We start from the raw sequence: 13,185 nt of genomic DNA, 5'->3' as shown, positions 1-13,185 counted from the left end.
AGAAGCAGTGTTATGGCAAATTCAATAAAAACTTTAAAAATTATTTACATCAAAAAAATCTTAAAGAAAAAACCGCCACAGACAAACAAAAAATAAACCAAAGATAGGTGAAAACTAGCACCAGGGGTAATTTGAGAAATGAATTTGAAATATTATAGTTAGATAGATAGATATAGCAGACATTTATATAGTTAGCATGTATGTTTAACATTAATAGTACATATATATAATAATTAAAGTGCTTAGTATAATGCTTTGTGTCTAGTGAAAATTTGTCTGTAAAACTAACAGTTGTATACAAAAATGGTGCTTCCACTCTCTTTTGTCAGTATTTCTAGATAAGCTTTTCTGTTCCATTGATCTGCCTGTCATTTCTTGTTTCATTATCTCACTGTCCTTTTAAAAATTAATTTTCATTGCAATGTATTTGATTTACAATGATGTAATTAGTTTCAGGTATTCGGTAAAGTGAATCAGTTATAATGTACCTGTATCCACTGTTTCTTAGATTCCTTTTCCATATAGGTAATGACAAGTATTGAGTAGAGTTCCAGGTGCCATACGGTAGGTCCTTATTAATTACCTGTTTTATATATAGAAGTGTGTATGGTGGCTCAGCTGGGCAGAATTTGCCTGCAATGAGGGAGACCTGGGTTTGATCCCTGGTTGAGCAGATCCCCTGGAGAAGGGAACAGTTACCCACTCCAGTATTCTGGAGTGGAGAATTCCATGAACTGTATAGTCTATGGGGTCACAAAAAGTTGGACATGACCGAGCGACTTTCACAATATGTCAATCCCAATCTCCCAGTTTATTCCTCCCTGCATCTTCCTGCTTGGTAACCATAAGTTTATTTTCTACATCTAGGACTCTATTTCTGTTTTGTAAATAAATTCATTGTACCAGTTTTTCAGATGCCACATATGAGTGATAACATGTATTTGTCTCTCTCCATTTAACGTCACTGAGTATAATCTCTGAGTTCATCCATGTTACTGCAAGTGGCATTTCTTTTTATGACCAAGTAATATTTCATTACACATGCACACATGTGTATACATTATCTTAGTTATTAGTGCTTTTCAATAATTAAATAATAAATTTAATAATTTAATCTGCATACATTTATCAAGTATCCCGTCTGTCTCTGTGGTCACGTTGGCTTCCTCAAACCACGAGTGGTCCCCTCACTCTCCCAAGAGTACATGGAATCCCAAGAATAAATCTGGAATTATTGCTCACTACTATGGCTTATGGCTGCAACGTCCTGATCTGTCTGTATGTTTTATCAGTTTTTCAAATGCTTTAGCGTCATGTGAAATCTCCCTGGGACTCTGTGACCTTCAGGAGGCATTAGGGCCTCTGTCAAGACCCCAGAACACATGCTTGCCCACTGGAAGAAGGCCACGCAACGTGCTAGGCTCTTTGGCTGTGTGTGTGTGTGTGTGTGTGGTTTCCCTGACACTAGGCTGCCGCTGCCAGGATGAAGAGGAGCTTTATGAGTTGACAAGGCACCAGATTGCATTGTGTTTTCATCTCTGTCCTGGAGTTTGTGTGTCTGTTGTGAGTCCTGATTTCTGAAAGAATAATGCTGGTTACAGTTTAAACTGTAACCCTGGAGAAAATGATGGCCTTAGTTATATGGAGGGAGGTGGGGAGGCAGCTGGGAGTGGATTTACAACCTGGGTTCTTTACTTTTTGCTGCCACTATGGAGCCTTTGTAGCTTGGGCCAATCGAAGACAGAAGTGAGCAGAGTGATTTACTCTTGCTGGAGGGTTATCAAATTATCAAGCCAGGGCACCTCGGGATTTCTGGGCTCCGTGTGAGATGGATGAAGCCGCTCCCTCATCCACATGAAGTATCCTGCAGAAATTTGGTGTTGATTGCACTAGAAAGGAATTTCTAAAATTCCAAAAGTGGAGGTTATTTTTATTAATGTTTGGAAAATTGGATGGCTATTTGAGAGAGAGAGATACAGTTTAGAGCCTTACCTCTCTGCCTCTATGTAATATTTCCTCCTAGTCACCACATCACTTGAATTATTATTGCTTGATTTCTTAACTTAATATTGGATAGGGCACCCCCCTTTCATTTTTCTTTTTAAACAAAATGGCCCAGTGTTATCAGCTCTGTGTTCTTCTCGGTTAATTTTAGAACCTTTTGTTCTGTTTCAGAAAAAGATTCTATTTGGAATTACATTAGATCCATATAATAAAAAGAAGTAATGGTATCTTTGTAACATTCCATCTTCTAAGTAAAAATACATCTCTCTCTCTGCTGTTCATGTGTGTTTTATTTCATCCATTTAATGAAATTTCATAGTTTTCCTCCTATTGTTTAAAGTTCTAAGTGCATTGTAATATTTGTTGCTTCTACAAATAGAATTCTTTACATTTTAGATTCTGGTTGGTTACAGCCAGAAAACAAAATGCTGCCCTGGAAGTTCTTATGTCACTGGCATGGCCATCGCCAAGGTCACCAGGGCCCTTTTCTCTGCCAAACCAAATGGCCTTTTCCAGGCTTGATTTCCCTGTGACATTCATCAGTGTGAACTCTCTTTTTCTTTATGAATATAAATGTACTATAATATGTAGTCTTAATCCCTCTTCTCTTCTCCTAGTAGATGTCTTTTTTTTTCTGTGTATTTAATTTTCTTTCTGACATCACTTTATAATAGATGGCTCCAATTTCAGTCTCCAGATCTCATTTCTACTCATCCATATGCTCAACCATTTGGGGTTTTTTTGTTTTTTTTGGACTTTTTGTTGTGTTGTTCTTAATTGTTGCATTCAAACTATAGTTGCAGCATGTGGGATCTAGTTCCCTAACCAGGAACTGAGCCCAGGCCCCCTGTATTGGAAGCACAGAGTCTTAGCCACTGGACCACCAGGAAAGTCCCTCTTAAGAACTTTCTACAGGTCAGGCACTAGGGTGACCACATGCCTGCCCTTAAAGAGAGTATCTAGTTGTGGTACCACGGGAGAAGTCTTCTGTGGGTGTGAGTAAGGTGCTCTATCTGTCAATATCCCAGCCAGAAACAAGTGGCACACCCAGAAGGGGCTGGCTGAAGAGATTTTAGCAAAACATTTACAAAGATTTGGGGAGAGTTAAGGGAAATCAGCAAGGCATGGCCAGTCATGGTGTATGACTCCAGGGCTAGCCACAGAAGAGGAAGCAGTTGCCATGCCAACGCCTGAAGGGTCCGGAAGAGAGCATGGTTAACAGAACATGGGATTGGCTCTAGCCCTAGGCTAACCATCAGAGATGCCTGTCTGCACACGACTGTGCCACAGAAGAGCGCAGTCTCCACCAAACCACATCTGGTTGGGAGGGAACTGGGGGCCAAACACCCAAACCTCTCTCTCTTCTCGACCATCAGTCTTCTCAAGGTAGCTCCTGGTGGTTAAGCCCAACCCAAAGCCAGAAGTGTAAGGGAACCCTTGATACTGTCTATATAGGTCTTATCTTCTAGGGCATGAAGCAGAGAAACAGGGTGGAGAGAAACACGAAGAATATTCAGTAAAGGTGCTAGGGGATGGGTGACCTCAATTTGTTCTTCTTTCTTCCTCACCTTCAACTTCTTGCCAATACCGTCCCTTGGCTATGCAGTCTTTGGCTACAGTAACTCAGGAGGCAGCACCTAAGGGACAAGAAGGCAATGCCAAGTCCTCTCTAATCTGGTCCCAAGAAGCCACCCCATTTTCTTCCCTCGTTTCCCTCTTTCTTCTTTTTGTCAATTGCGGCTTCTATGCCTACAAGGTCACATCCATCTGCTGTGGCTACAGTTGCTTCCAGCCAAAAAGCACAAGGCACTTTCAGAAAAGAAAGTTCCTTGGGTGCACGGAGTCATCCCAACTTGCCCTGGTGGCATCTCTTCCCAGCTAAGTAAAGACCAACCTGAGTCTTGTTGATGAACTTGAACTTGTATTTGTTGTTGCCAACCATTTCCGGGGCCTGCTAAGTAAGCACATTAAAATGCCAGTGAACATTTTTGCCGCTTTGTTGAACCTTTCTGGCAGATTCAATTGGGGGGAAAATGGGAGCACATGGACCACAAAATATATAATTTGTAGTTGTCACATTGCACTCTGGAGAATGATCTTTTTTTGAGACTGCTACGTGGGAGCCTTTCATAATGGAAGAAATAATGCCTCAGAAAGGGGAAAAAAAGTCTCACTGGGAGGTTTCATTCCCTAAGTGTCCTTGGTAGGATTAGCCTGCATTCCTAGTCTTAATTCCTATGCCCTTTTGTAATAAATTCCCTCCCTGGCTCCTCTGCCTGCATTGGAAAGGCTGCCTATGGGAGGGTGCTGGGCAAACACAGCTGAAATACATTGTATCTTTTGAGGTGGCATTTAATGACTGGGGAATGGAAGATATCTATTTAGACTGGACAAAAGAGATACTGTATAGCCAAAGAGAGAAAAACGAGTCCACAGATGAAATAAGCAGAAGAACCTGATGTTTTCCATGAAAGCTGTTGAGTTATGTTGGAGGCCAATTCTGTCCCATTGGCCAGCCTCCCTCCTTGACCCTTGGGTTCCATGCTGGCCAGAAATCCACAGAGGACTGAGGTTGTGGCTTTTAAGAAAAGGTGGCAGATATTGGGCAAGGAAAGGGAAACCCAGGATGAGTGAGTGAAAGTGCACGAAACAAGAAGAAAAACCCACAGAGTAACATCTCTTTTTCATCTTTTAAAATTATGTCATATTCTATACATCATATATATTGGGCTTCCCAGGTGAATTTAGTGGTAAAGAACCTGTCTGTCTGCCATTGCTGTAGACATAAGAGAAGTGGATTTGATCCCTGGGTTGGGATGATCCCGTGGAGGAGGGCATGGCAACCCACTCCAGTATTGTTGCCTGGAGAATTCCATGGACAGAGGAGCCCGGTGGGGTATAGTCCATGGGGCTGCAAAGAGTCGGACATGACTGAGCAGCTAACGCAACAAGGCTCGTGTAAGAGTTCTGAGCACATTTAAGGTAGGTAAGCTGAGCTATGATGTTCAGTAGGTTAGATGTTTTAAATGCATTTTTGACCTAGGATATTTTCAATTTATGGTAGATTTATCAGGAGGTAACTCTTTTGTAAATTGAGGAAGATCTGTATTTCATTTTTATTGCTAAATATTATCACATTGTCTGAATATACCACATCTTGTTTTATTCATTTGTCAGGTGATAGACACTTAGCTAGTATGAATAATGCTTCTCTGAACACTTGTATACAAGTTTTTGTGTGGGCATATCTTTCCATTTTTCTTGGGTATATACCTAAAAATGGAATTGCTGGGTCATATGGTACAACTATACTTCGCATTTTGAAGAACTTCCAAACTGTTTTACAAAGTAAGTGCACCATTTTACATTCCCACTAGCAATGTCCTTTCATGGGTGATTTAAAAATCCAACACAGGTGTCTGTCCTTGACATTTGAAGAGTTTTTGTAGATTTTGGAGCACAGCAAAGGTGATGTTATTGGAATGGTTGGTGCACAATGATGTGGAATGAGAGGTTAAAGACCAGGAAGCAGAAAGTGTTGGAGTAATCCAGTTCTCAGTTGATGGTTCATCTGTTTGGATGGTGACAGGCAGAAAAGATGTCAGGGTTCCTGAGGAACACAGTGGACAGTGGAAAGGATTCTTAGGTAGAAAAATGATGTTCACTTGAGATCAACCCCGAGGTGCCTGCTTAAGCTTTGCTTTTTGATTTTGTTTCACAGAAAATAAATTTGCAGTTTCAGAGGAGTGAGAAAGAGACTACAGGTCTTTCCATTATGGGGTGGTGAGCCGTCATGTGACCAGAGCAGACTTACTGGTCTTTAAGTGGCTTGGGAATGCTTTCCTGGAAGGTCAGCATCCTCCTAGGCTCTGTGGGCTGCCCATCATGAAAGCTGAGGGTGCGGTTGACATCTCTGGTCCATGGTCATCCTACCAGTGGCAGCAGTGGGACTTTTGTGGACAAAGTATGTGTGTGTGTGTGTGTGTGTGTGTGTGCACGCGCGCACACGTGCATGTGAGCACACCTAAGGGTGGACAGAGTAGCTTGAACATTTGAAACAGTGAAAGAGAATAAGAGCCCTTCACAACAAAAGTTTTCAAGCCAAGAAATAAAACCTCCCGTAACTGTAGGATTTAAAAATTACCCATCAAGCTGTTTATCGTATAAATGGAACAATAGGTATAAAGCTGCCACCATCCCCGGAACCTGCAATTGCTCAGTGAAGCTTGTTACAGAGGCCTCCTACTCTGCTTGGCACGGTTATCACCCTTATGGGCTTTTCTTCTCTGTGATTTATTCTCAAACACTTTTGTATTTCCTTTTGCCATTTAGATGAGATTTAAATAAAACCATTAGGTATAGAACGGTGTCAGACGGTTACACACTTTAAACTCATGATAAAATCAATCTGTATATTATTCTCTGTTCAAATGAAGCAAAAACACCTGCTGTCTGGCAGTTCCTTATTACTGGCTGTTCTTATTCTGCATTGTTACCGGGCATCTCCTGGAGTATCTAGCCTTGTGGTAATTGCTCATGAAGAGAGGAGGTTGGGCAGGATGACAGGCCCTGTTCTGCCCATTTTTGGTCCACATGTGCCTGCTTTTGGCAGTCTCTCCCTTTTATAGACCCCATCCTGGTACCCGATCCACCCTAGCTCCCCAAAAGATGGAGAGGTTCTTCCTGAGCGTGACCAGCCGTAACCCCACACCTCAGAGTTCCTTTGGTGGTGTTGTTCAGTTGCTCAGTCATGTCAGACTCTTTGCAACCCCATGAACTATAGCACACCAGGCTTCCCTCTCATTCAGTATCTCCTGGAGCTTGCTCAAACTCATGTCCATTGAGTCAGTGATGTCATCCAACCTTCTCATCCTCTCTTACCCCCTTCTTCTCCTGCCCTCAATCTTTCCAGTGAGTCAGCTCTTTGCATCAGGTGGCCCAAGTATCGGAGCTTTACCTTCAGCATCTGTCCTTTCAGTGAATATTCAGGGTTGATTTCCTTTAGGATTGACTGGTTTGAGCTCCTTGCTGTCCAGGAGTCTTCTCTACCATCACAGTTCGAAAGTGTTGATGCTTTGGTTTTCAGTCTTCTTTATGGTCCAGCTCTCATATCCGTACATGACTACTGGAAAAACCATAGCTTTGACTATACGGACCTTTGTCATGCTTTGACCTTCCTCTTAATCTAATTTTTAATTGTTTTCTAGTCTTTATTCAATTTTTACAGTATTGGTTCTGTTTTTTGGTGTGTTTTTTTTTTTTTTTTTGCCCCAAGGCACATGGGATCTTAGGTCCATGACCAGGGATCAAACCCTCGTCCCCTGCAATGGACGGTGAAGTCTTGACCTGTGGTCACCAGGGAAGTCCCCTTCCTCTCAGTTTAAATGTGCTCAGGACGTATTCCCAATATTGATAAGTTGATGACATAATCTTTTCTGTGACGGGTAATGTTAAAATTTCCACTGAAGCTGTATTTTAGCCTGAATAACATATCCTGGTATGGTGGTTTTCTACTAATTCTTTTTTTCCCCTCTCTCTTTTTCTAGGTTTATCCAAATCCCTTGGGCTCATTGAAGGTTATGGTGGGCGGGGCAAAGGAGGCCTTCCTGCCACCCTTTCCCCTGCTGAAGAAGAGAAAGCCAAGGGACCCCATGAGAAATATGGCTACAATTCCTACCTCAGTGAAAAAATTTCACTGGATCGTTCCATTCCGGATTATCGTCCCACCAAGTAAGTTCTGATTCGGTCGCTCAGAGGAGTTGGCTTTATAGTGTAAATGCGTGTTTGTGACATTATCTCCTGCTGTTTGTAACTAGTGGAGAAGCTTTTATCTCATGAGTCTCCTCCGTAATGAATAAAAGAGGCTTCCCAGGTGGCTCAGCGGTAATGAATCTGCCTGCCAATGCAAGAGATGTAGGTACCATCTCTGGGTTGGGAAAATCCCTTGGAGAAAGAAATGGCAACCCCGTCCAGTATCTTACCTGGAAATGCTATGGACAGAGGAGCCTGGCGGGCTAAAGTCCATGGAGTCACAAAGAGTCGGCCACGACTAAGTGCATATACATGCAAACAAAATCAGTAAATAGTGCTATTGATTATGAAAATAAAGATAAGTAAATTTTTAAAATTTTAATACAAATAGTACAGAAACATAATCCAAAAAATTTTTAAGTGAAAAAAAAACCCACCATGACCTCATGACCTAGAGGCAGTGACTGGTAAAATCTTAGCATCTTGTCCTTGAGCCTGTTTTTCTATGCAGATTATATTTCTTGTATCCTTTTTTCACGCAACATTATTTCACAAGCATTTTCTGGTGTTATTAGTTATGATCATTGTTTCTATTGTTGTAAATTAAGGTTTTTTTCTAATTTTCTTTATTGTAAATAACACCGAGGAGTATCTCCCCTCTCAAGTCTTTATGTACGTTGATTTGATATTTATTTTCATTTAAAACAATTTCATTTTATTTATTTGTTTTTGGCTGTGCTGGGTCTCCATTACTTCTCTTGGACTTTCTCTGGTTGCAGCCAGCGGGCCTGCTCTTCACTGCGGTACTCAGGCTTCTCATTCTGGTGGCTTCTCTTGTTGTGGAGCAAGGGCTCTCGGCGCCTGGGCTTCAGTAGCTGTGACACATGGGCTTAGTTGCTGGGCAACACGTGGGGTTTTCCCGGACCAGGGATGGAACCTGTGTCGCCTGCATTGGCAGATGGACTCTTATCCACTGCGCCATCAGGGAAGTCCAGACATTTGCTTTCTTAATCCACACTTCTAATGGTATAATCCTTAGATCACATTGTGGAAATACTTTTGGATACACAGAGAGATGTTTTCCTCCAGAAACTTTATAGCAGTTTCTGCTGCTATTAGAATTTTACCTGACCCTTCCCAAACTAGCATGTCAATACTGCTTTTCCTAGCTGGTAGGTGAGAAAGTACATCCTATGATTGTTTCAACGTGTAATTTTTGTGTGAGATTCTTACCTTTGAAACAGTTTTTTTTGCCTCTTGGTTGGTTTATGAGAGGTCTTTGTTCTGTTCTCTCAGATTTAAGAATTGCTTGTTTTCTCCTTGGGAAAGAGAGAAGAGAGATTGGTGGGAAAATCACGATGCTGGGGGAAATAATCCCATTTTCTAGTCAGTAGTCCTCCTTGGCTTCTTAAACAGATGCTTCATCTTCTGTTAGATTTGTGGTATCTCTCTTTTTTCATTTAGAGTGTGCCCTTGCTTAGACTAGATTATTTCTTTTTCAAATGGATTTTGTACAAATCAGTTAAGTATCCTGGTTACTGAGAAAAATAGATTCAAGATAAAGAAAATTATCTTAAATGGATTTAAAATTGCAGCATTAGCTGAGAAACCTGTTAAATCTCTCTCTCTGTCTAATAAGCATATCTTCATTTCGAATCACTAGGAGAACATACATCACCCCTGTTGCAAGCTATTTTGTGTTCCTGGACTTTTGCTCTGAAAAACATCTGGCTGTTTTCATTTCCTGGTGCTCTCTGATTAGCCTTTCTTATTTGGACGTTGGCAAATAAACACAGCCGTATTTTTTGTACTCCTTTGAGAATGAAGATGCTTCTAACATGGAGCTTAGTGGAAATGCGTCAGTTGAACAGTATCAGCGAGCACCTATTATGTGCCAGATGGTTTTCCCCACACTGGAGGCAGGGCTTTGGATAAGACGGTCCTTGCCTGCTTACTTCTTGTCTAGGGACGGAGACAGCTGTACAAGTAGATCAGTCCAGCACACTGTGGTCTACGTGGGTGTGTCAGGCCAGAGACATGCACAATATGTACAGGGAAGACCTAGGCAGGCTTCCCACTGGCGATGATATCCGACCTTAATCTTGAAGGTCCATGAAGGATTGGAAAATTATAGAGGGGAGACAGATAAAGACAAGTAAGTAGGGGAACATCAGGAGCAGAATTGGGGATGCAGATGAAAACATGGCTCACCAGGGAGGAATGTAGAGCTCTGCAGTGCTCTTTAGTGTAGCATGGTGGCTTGAATATACCACTTAGATCTGGTGCCTCAAGAAAGTTTACTTAGATATAGTCAAAGACTAGAGTACATGGCAGCCTATGACGGACAAAAACAGGTTAGGCTCTCATGGCAGGGAAGTTCAGTTCAGTCGCTTAGTTGTGTCTGACTCTTTGTGACCCCATGGACGGCAGCACGCCAGGCCTCCCTGACCATCACCAACTCCCGGAGTTCACCCAAACTCATGTCCATTGAGTTCGTAATGCCATCCAGCCCTCTCATCCTCTGTCATCCCCTTCTCCTCCTGCCCTCAATCTTTCCCAGTATCAGGGTCTTTTCAAATGAGTCAGCTCTTCACATCAGGTGGCCAAAGTATTGGAGTTTCAGCTTCAATATCAGTCCTTCCAATGAACGCCCAGGACTGATCTCCTTTAGGATGGACTGGTTGGATCTCCTTGCAGTCCAAGGGACTCTCAAGAGTCTTCTCCAACACCACACTTCAAAAGCATCAATTCTTCTGCGCTCAGCTTTCTTTACAGTCCAACTCTCACATCCATACATGACCACTGGAAAAACCATAGCCTTGACTAGATGGACCTTTGTTGGCAAAGTAATGTCTCTGCTTTTTAATATGCTGTCTAGGTTGGTCATAACTTTCCTTCCAAGGAGTAGTGAAGTGAAAGTGAAGTCGCTCAGTCGTGTCTGACTCTTTGCGACCCCATGAACTGGGGCCTACCAGGTTCCTCCGTCTATGGGATTTTCCAGGCAAGAGTGTAGGAGTGGGTTGCCATTGCCTTCTCCAGGGTATCTTCCCTACCCAGGGTTTGCACCCGAGTCTCTGGCATTGTAGACAGATGCTTTACCATCTGAGCCACCAGGGAAGTCCAAGGAGTAAGCACTTTTTAATTTCATAGCTGCAGTCACCTCTGCAGTGATTTGGGAGCCCCAAAAAATAAAGTCTGTCACTGTTTCCCCATCTATTTCCCATGAAGTGATGAGACCAGATGCTGTGATCTTAGTTTTCTGAATGTTGAGCTTTAAGCCAACGTTTTCACTCTCCTCTTTCACTTTCATCAAGAGGCTCTTTAATTCTTCTTCACTCTCTGCCATAAGGGTGGTGTCATCTCATATCTGAGATTATTGATATTTCTCCTGGCAATCTTGATTCCAGCTTGTGCTTCAAAAAGCAAGAGAGTTCCAGAAAAACATCTATTTCTGCTTTGTTGACTATGCCAAAGCCTTTGACTGTGTGGATCACAATAAACTGTGGAAAATTCTGAAAGAGATGGGTACACCAGACCACCTAACATTCCTGTTGAGAAATCTGTATGCAGGTCAGGAAGCAACAGTTAGAACTGGATATGGAACAACAGAGTGGTTCGAAATAGGAAAAGGAGTACATCAAAGCTGTATATTGTCACCCTGCTTATTTAACTTGTATGCAGAGTACATCATGAGAAATGCTGGGCTGGCAGGGAAGAAACACCCACAAAGATTTGGAAGATGGAAAGAGGGTGAATGAATGGTAACTGACAGAGCAAACTGAGTGAGGCTGAGACCCATCCTTCTAGTATTTTGGGAAGCAGTGGGGAGGGCAGAAGAATGTAGCCTGGTCACACCTCAGAAACCAGAGACTTAGGAAATGGAGGTTCTGGGTCCTTCTGATGACTGAAGAGAGATTTGAATAGAAGGATTACAGCTATATCCCCAGATCCTTTCCTCAGCTTTACACAGCCAGAGACTGCCCTTTGCTATCTGGTGGAATATGGGAAGTTTATTCTCTGGAGAAGATGAACGGTGGGCTTTAGTTCATAAGATGACAGAGGATGCAGGTCAAGAAGCAATAGTTAGAACCAGATATGGAAAAACAGACTGATTCCAAATTGGGAAGGGAGTACGTCAAGGCTGTATATTGTCACCCTGCTTATTTAACTTATATGCAGAGTACATCATGCGAAATGCTGGGCTGGATGAAGCACAAGCTGGAATCAAGATTGCCAGGAGAAATATCAATAATCTCAGATATGCAGATGACACCACCCTTATGGCAGAAAGCAAAGAGGAACAAAAGACCCTGTTGATGAAGAGGAGAGTGACAAAGTTGGCTTAAAATTCAACATTCAGAAAACGAAGATCATGGCATCTGGTCCCATCACTTCATGGCAAATAGATGGGGAAACAATGGAAACAGTGAGAGACTTTATTTTTGGGGGCTCCAAAATCAATGCAGTTGGTGACTGCAGCCTTGAAATTAAAAGACGTGTGCTCCTTGGAAGAAGAGCTATGACCAACCTAGACAGCATATTAAAAGACAGAGACATTACTTTGCCATCAAAGGTCCATCTAGTCAAAGCTATTGTTTTTCCAGTAGTCTTGTATGGATATGAGAGTTGGACTATAAAGAAAGCTGAGCGCAGAAGAATTGATGCTTTTGAACTGTGGTGTTGGAGAAGACTCTTGAGAGTCCCTTGGACTGCAAGGAGATCCAACCAGTCCATCCTAAAGGAAATCAATCAGTCCTGGGTGTTCATTGGAAGGACCGATGTTGAAGCTGAAACTCCAGTACTTTGGCCATCTGATGCAAAGATCCAACTCATTGGAAAAGACCCTGATGCTGGGAACGATTGAGGGCAGGAGGAGAAGGGGACAACAGAGGATGAGGTAGTTGGATGGCATCACTGACTCGATGGGACATGAGTTTGAGGAAGCTCTGGGAGTTGGTGATGGACAGGGAAGCCTGGCGTGCTGCAGTCCATGGGGTTGCAAAGTGTCAGACATGACTGAGCGACTGAACTGAACTGATGACAGAGGATAGGGCTGTATACTATGTGGGGATGGATACCCTTGGCATCATTACCTCTGCAAGTATTTACAATCCTGGAGCCTGGTGGGCTGCTGTCTACGGGGTTGCACAGAGTCGGACACGACTGAAGTGACTTAGCAGCAGGAGCAGCAGTCAAGAGTTAGAAGAAGCCACTCTGAGGAAGAAGCCATCCAACCTAAGAAAAAGGCCAGTAGATCCTATAGTTCCCTTCCATCCCTAAAATATCTGGGTTCTGCTCATTAAACATTAGTAAGGCTCCATCCATCTACCTAGACCTGTCTTACTCTAAAATCAGAAAGGACAACCAGGATCTGTAGACATTTCAGGAGAATATTATATAAGACCCTGATGACAACAACTGGGATAGAAA

The 13,185-nt window shown here is 42.5% G+C and overlaps 1 protein-coding gene across 1 annotated transcript in view; it reads left to right on the top strand.

Annotated features, from left to right (window-relative positions):
* Positions 1–13,185, top strand: part of GALNT17 (polypeptide N-acetylgalactosaminyltransferase 17) — a 427,419-nt gene that overhangs the window by 159,200 nt on the left and 255,034 nt on the right. The window contains exon 2 of the mRNA XM_061401839.1: positions 7,551–7,734. Within this exon, the coding sequence (XP_061257823.1) occupies positions 7,551–7,734 (184 nt within the window). The remainder of the gene's footprint in view (positions 1–7,550; positions 7,735–13,185) is intronic.

Source organism: Bos javanicus, chromosome 25, assembly GCF_032452875.1.
Source record: "Bos javanicus breed banteng chromosome 25, ARS-OSU_banteng_1.0, whole genome shotgun sequence".
In the NCBI taxonomy this organism is placed as follows: domain Eukaryota; kingdom Metazoa; phylum Chordata; class Mammalia; order Artiodactyla; family Bovidae; genus Bos; species Bos javanicus.
Note: the sequence above shows the minus strand (reverse complement) of the source record. Positions and strands in the feature narration are given on the sequence as shown.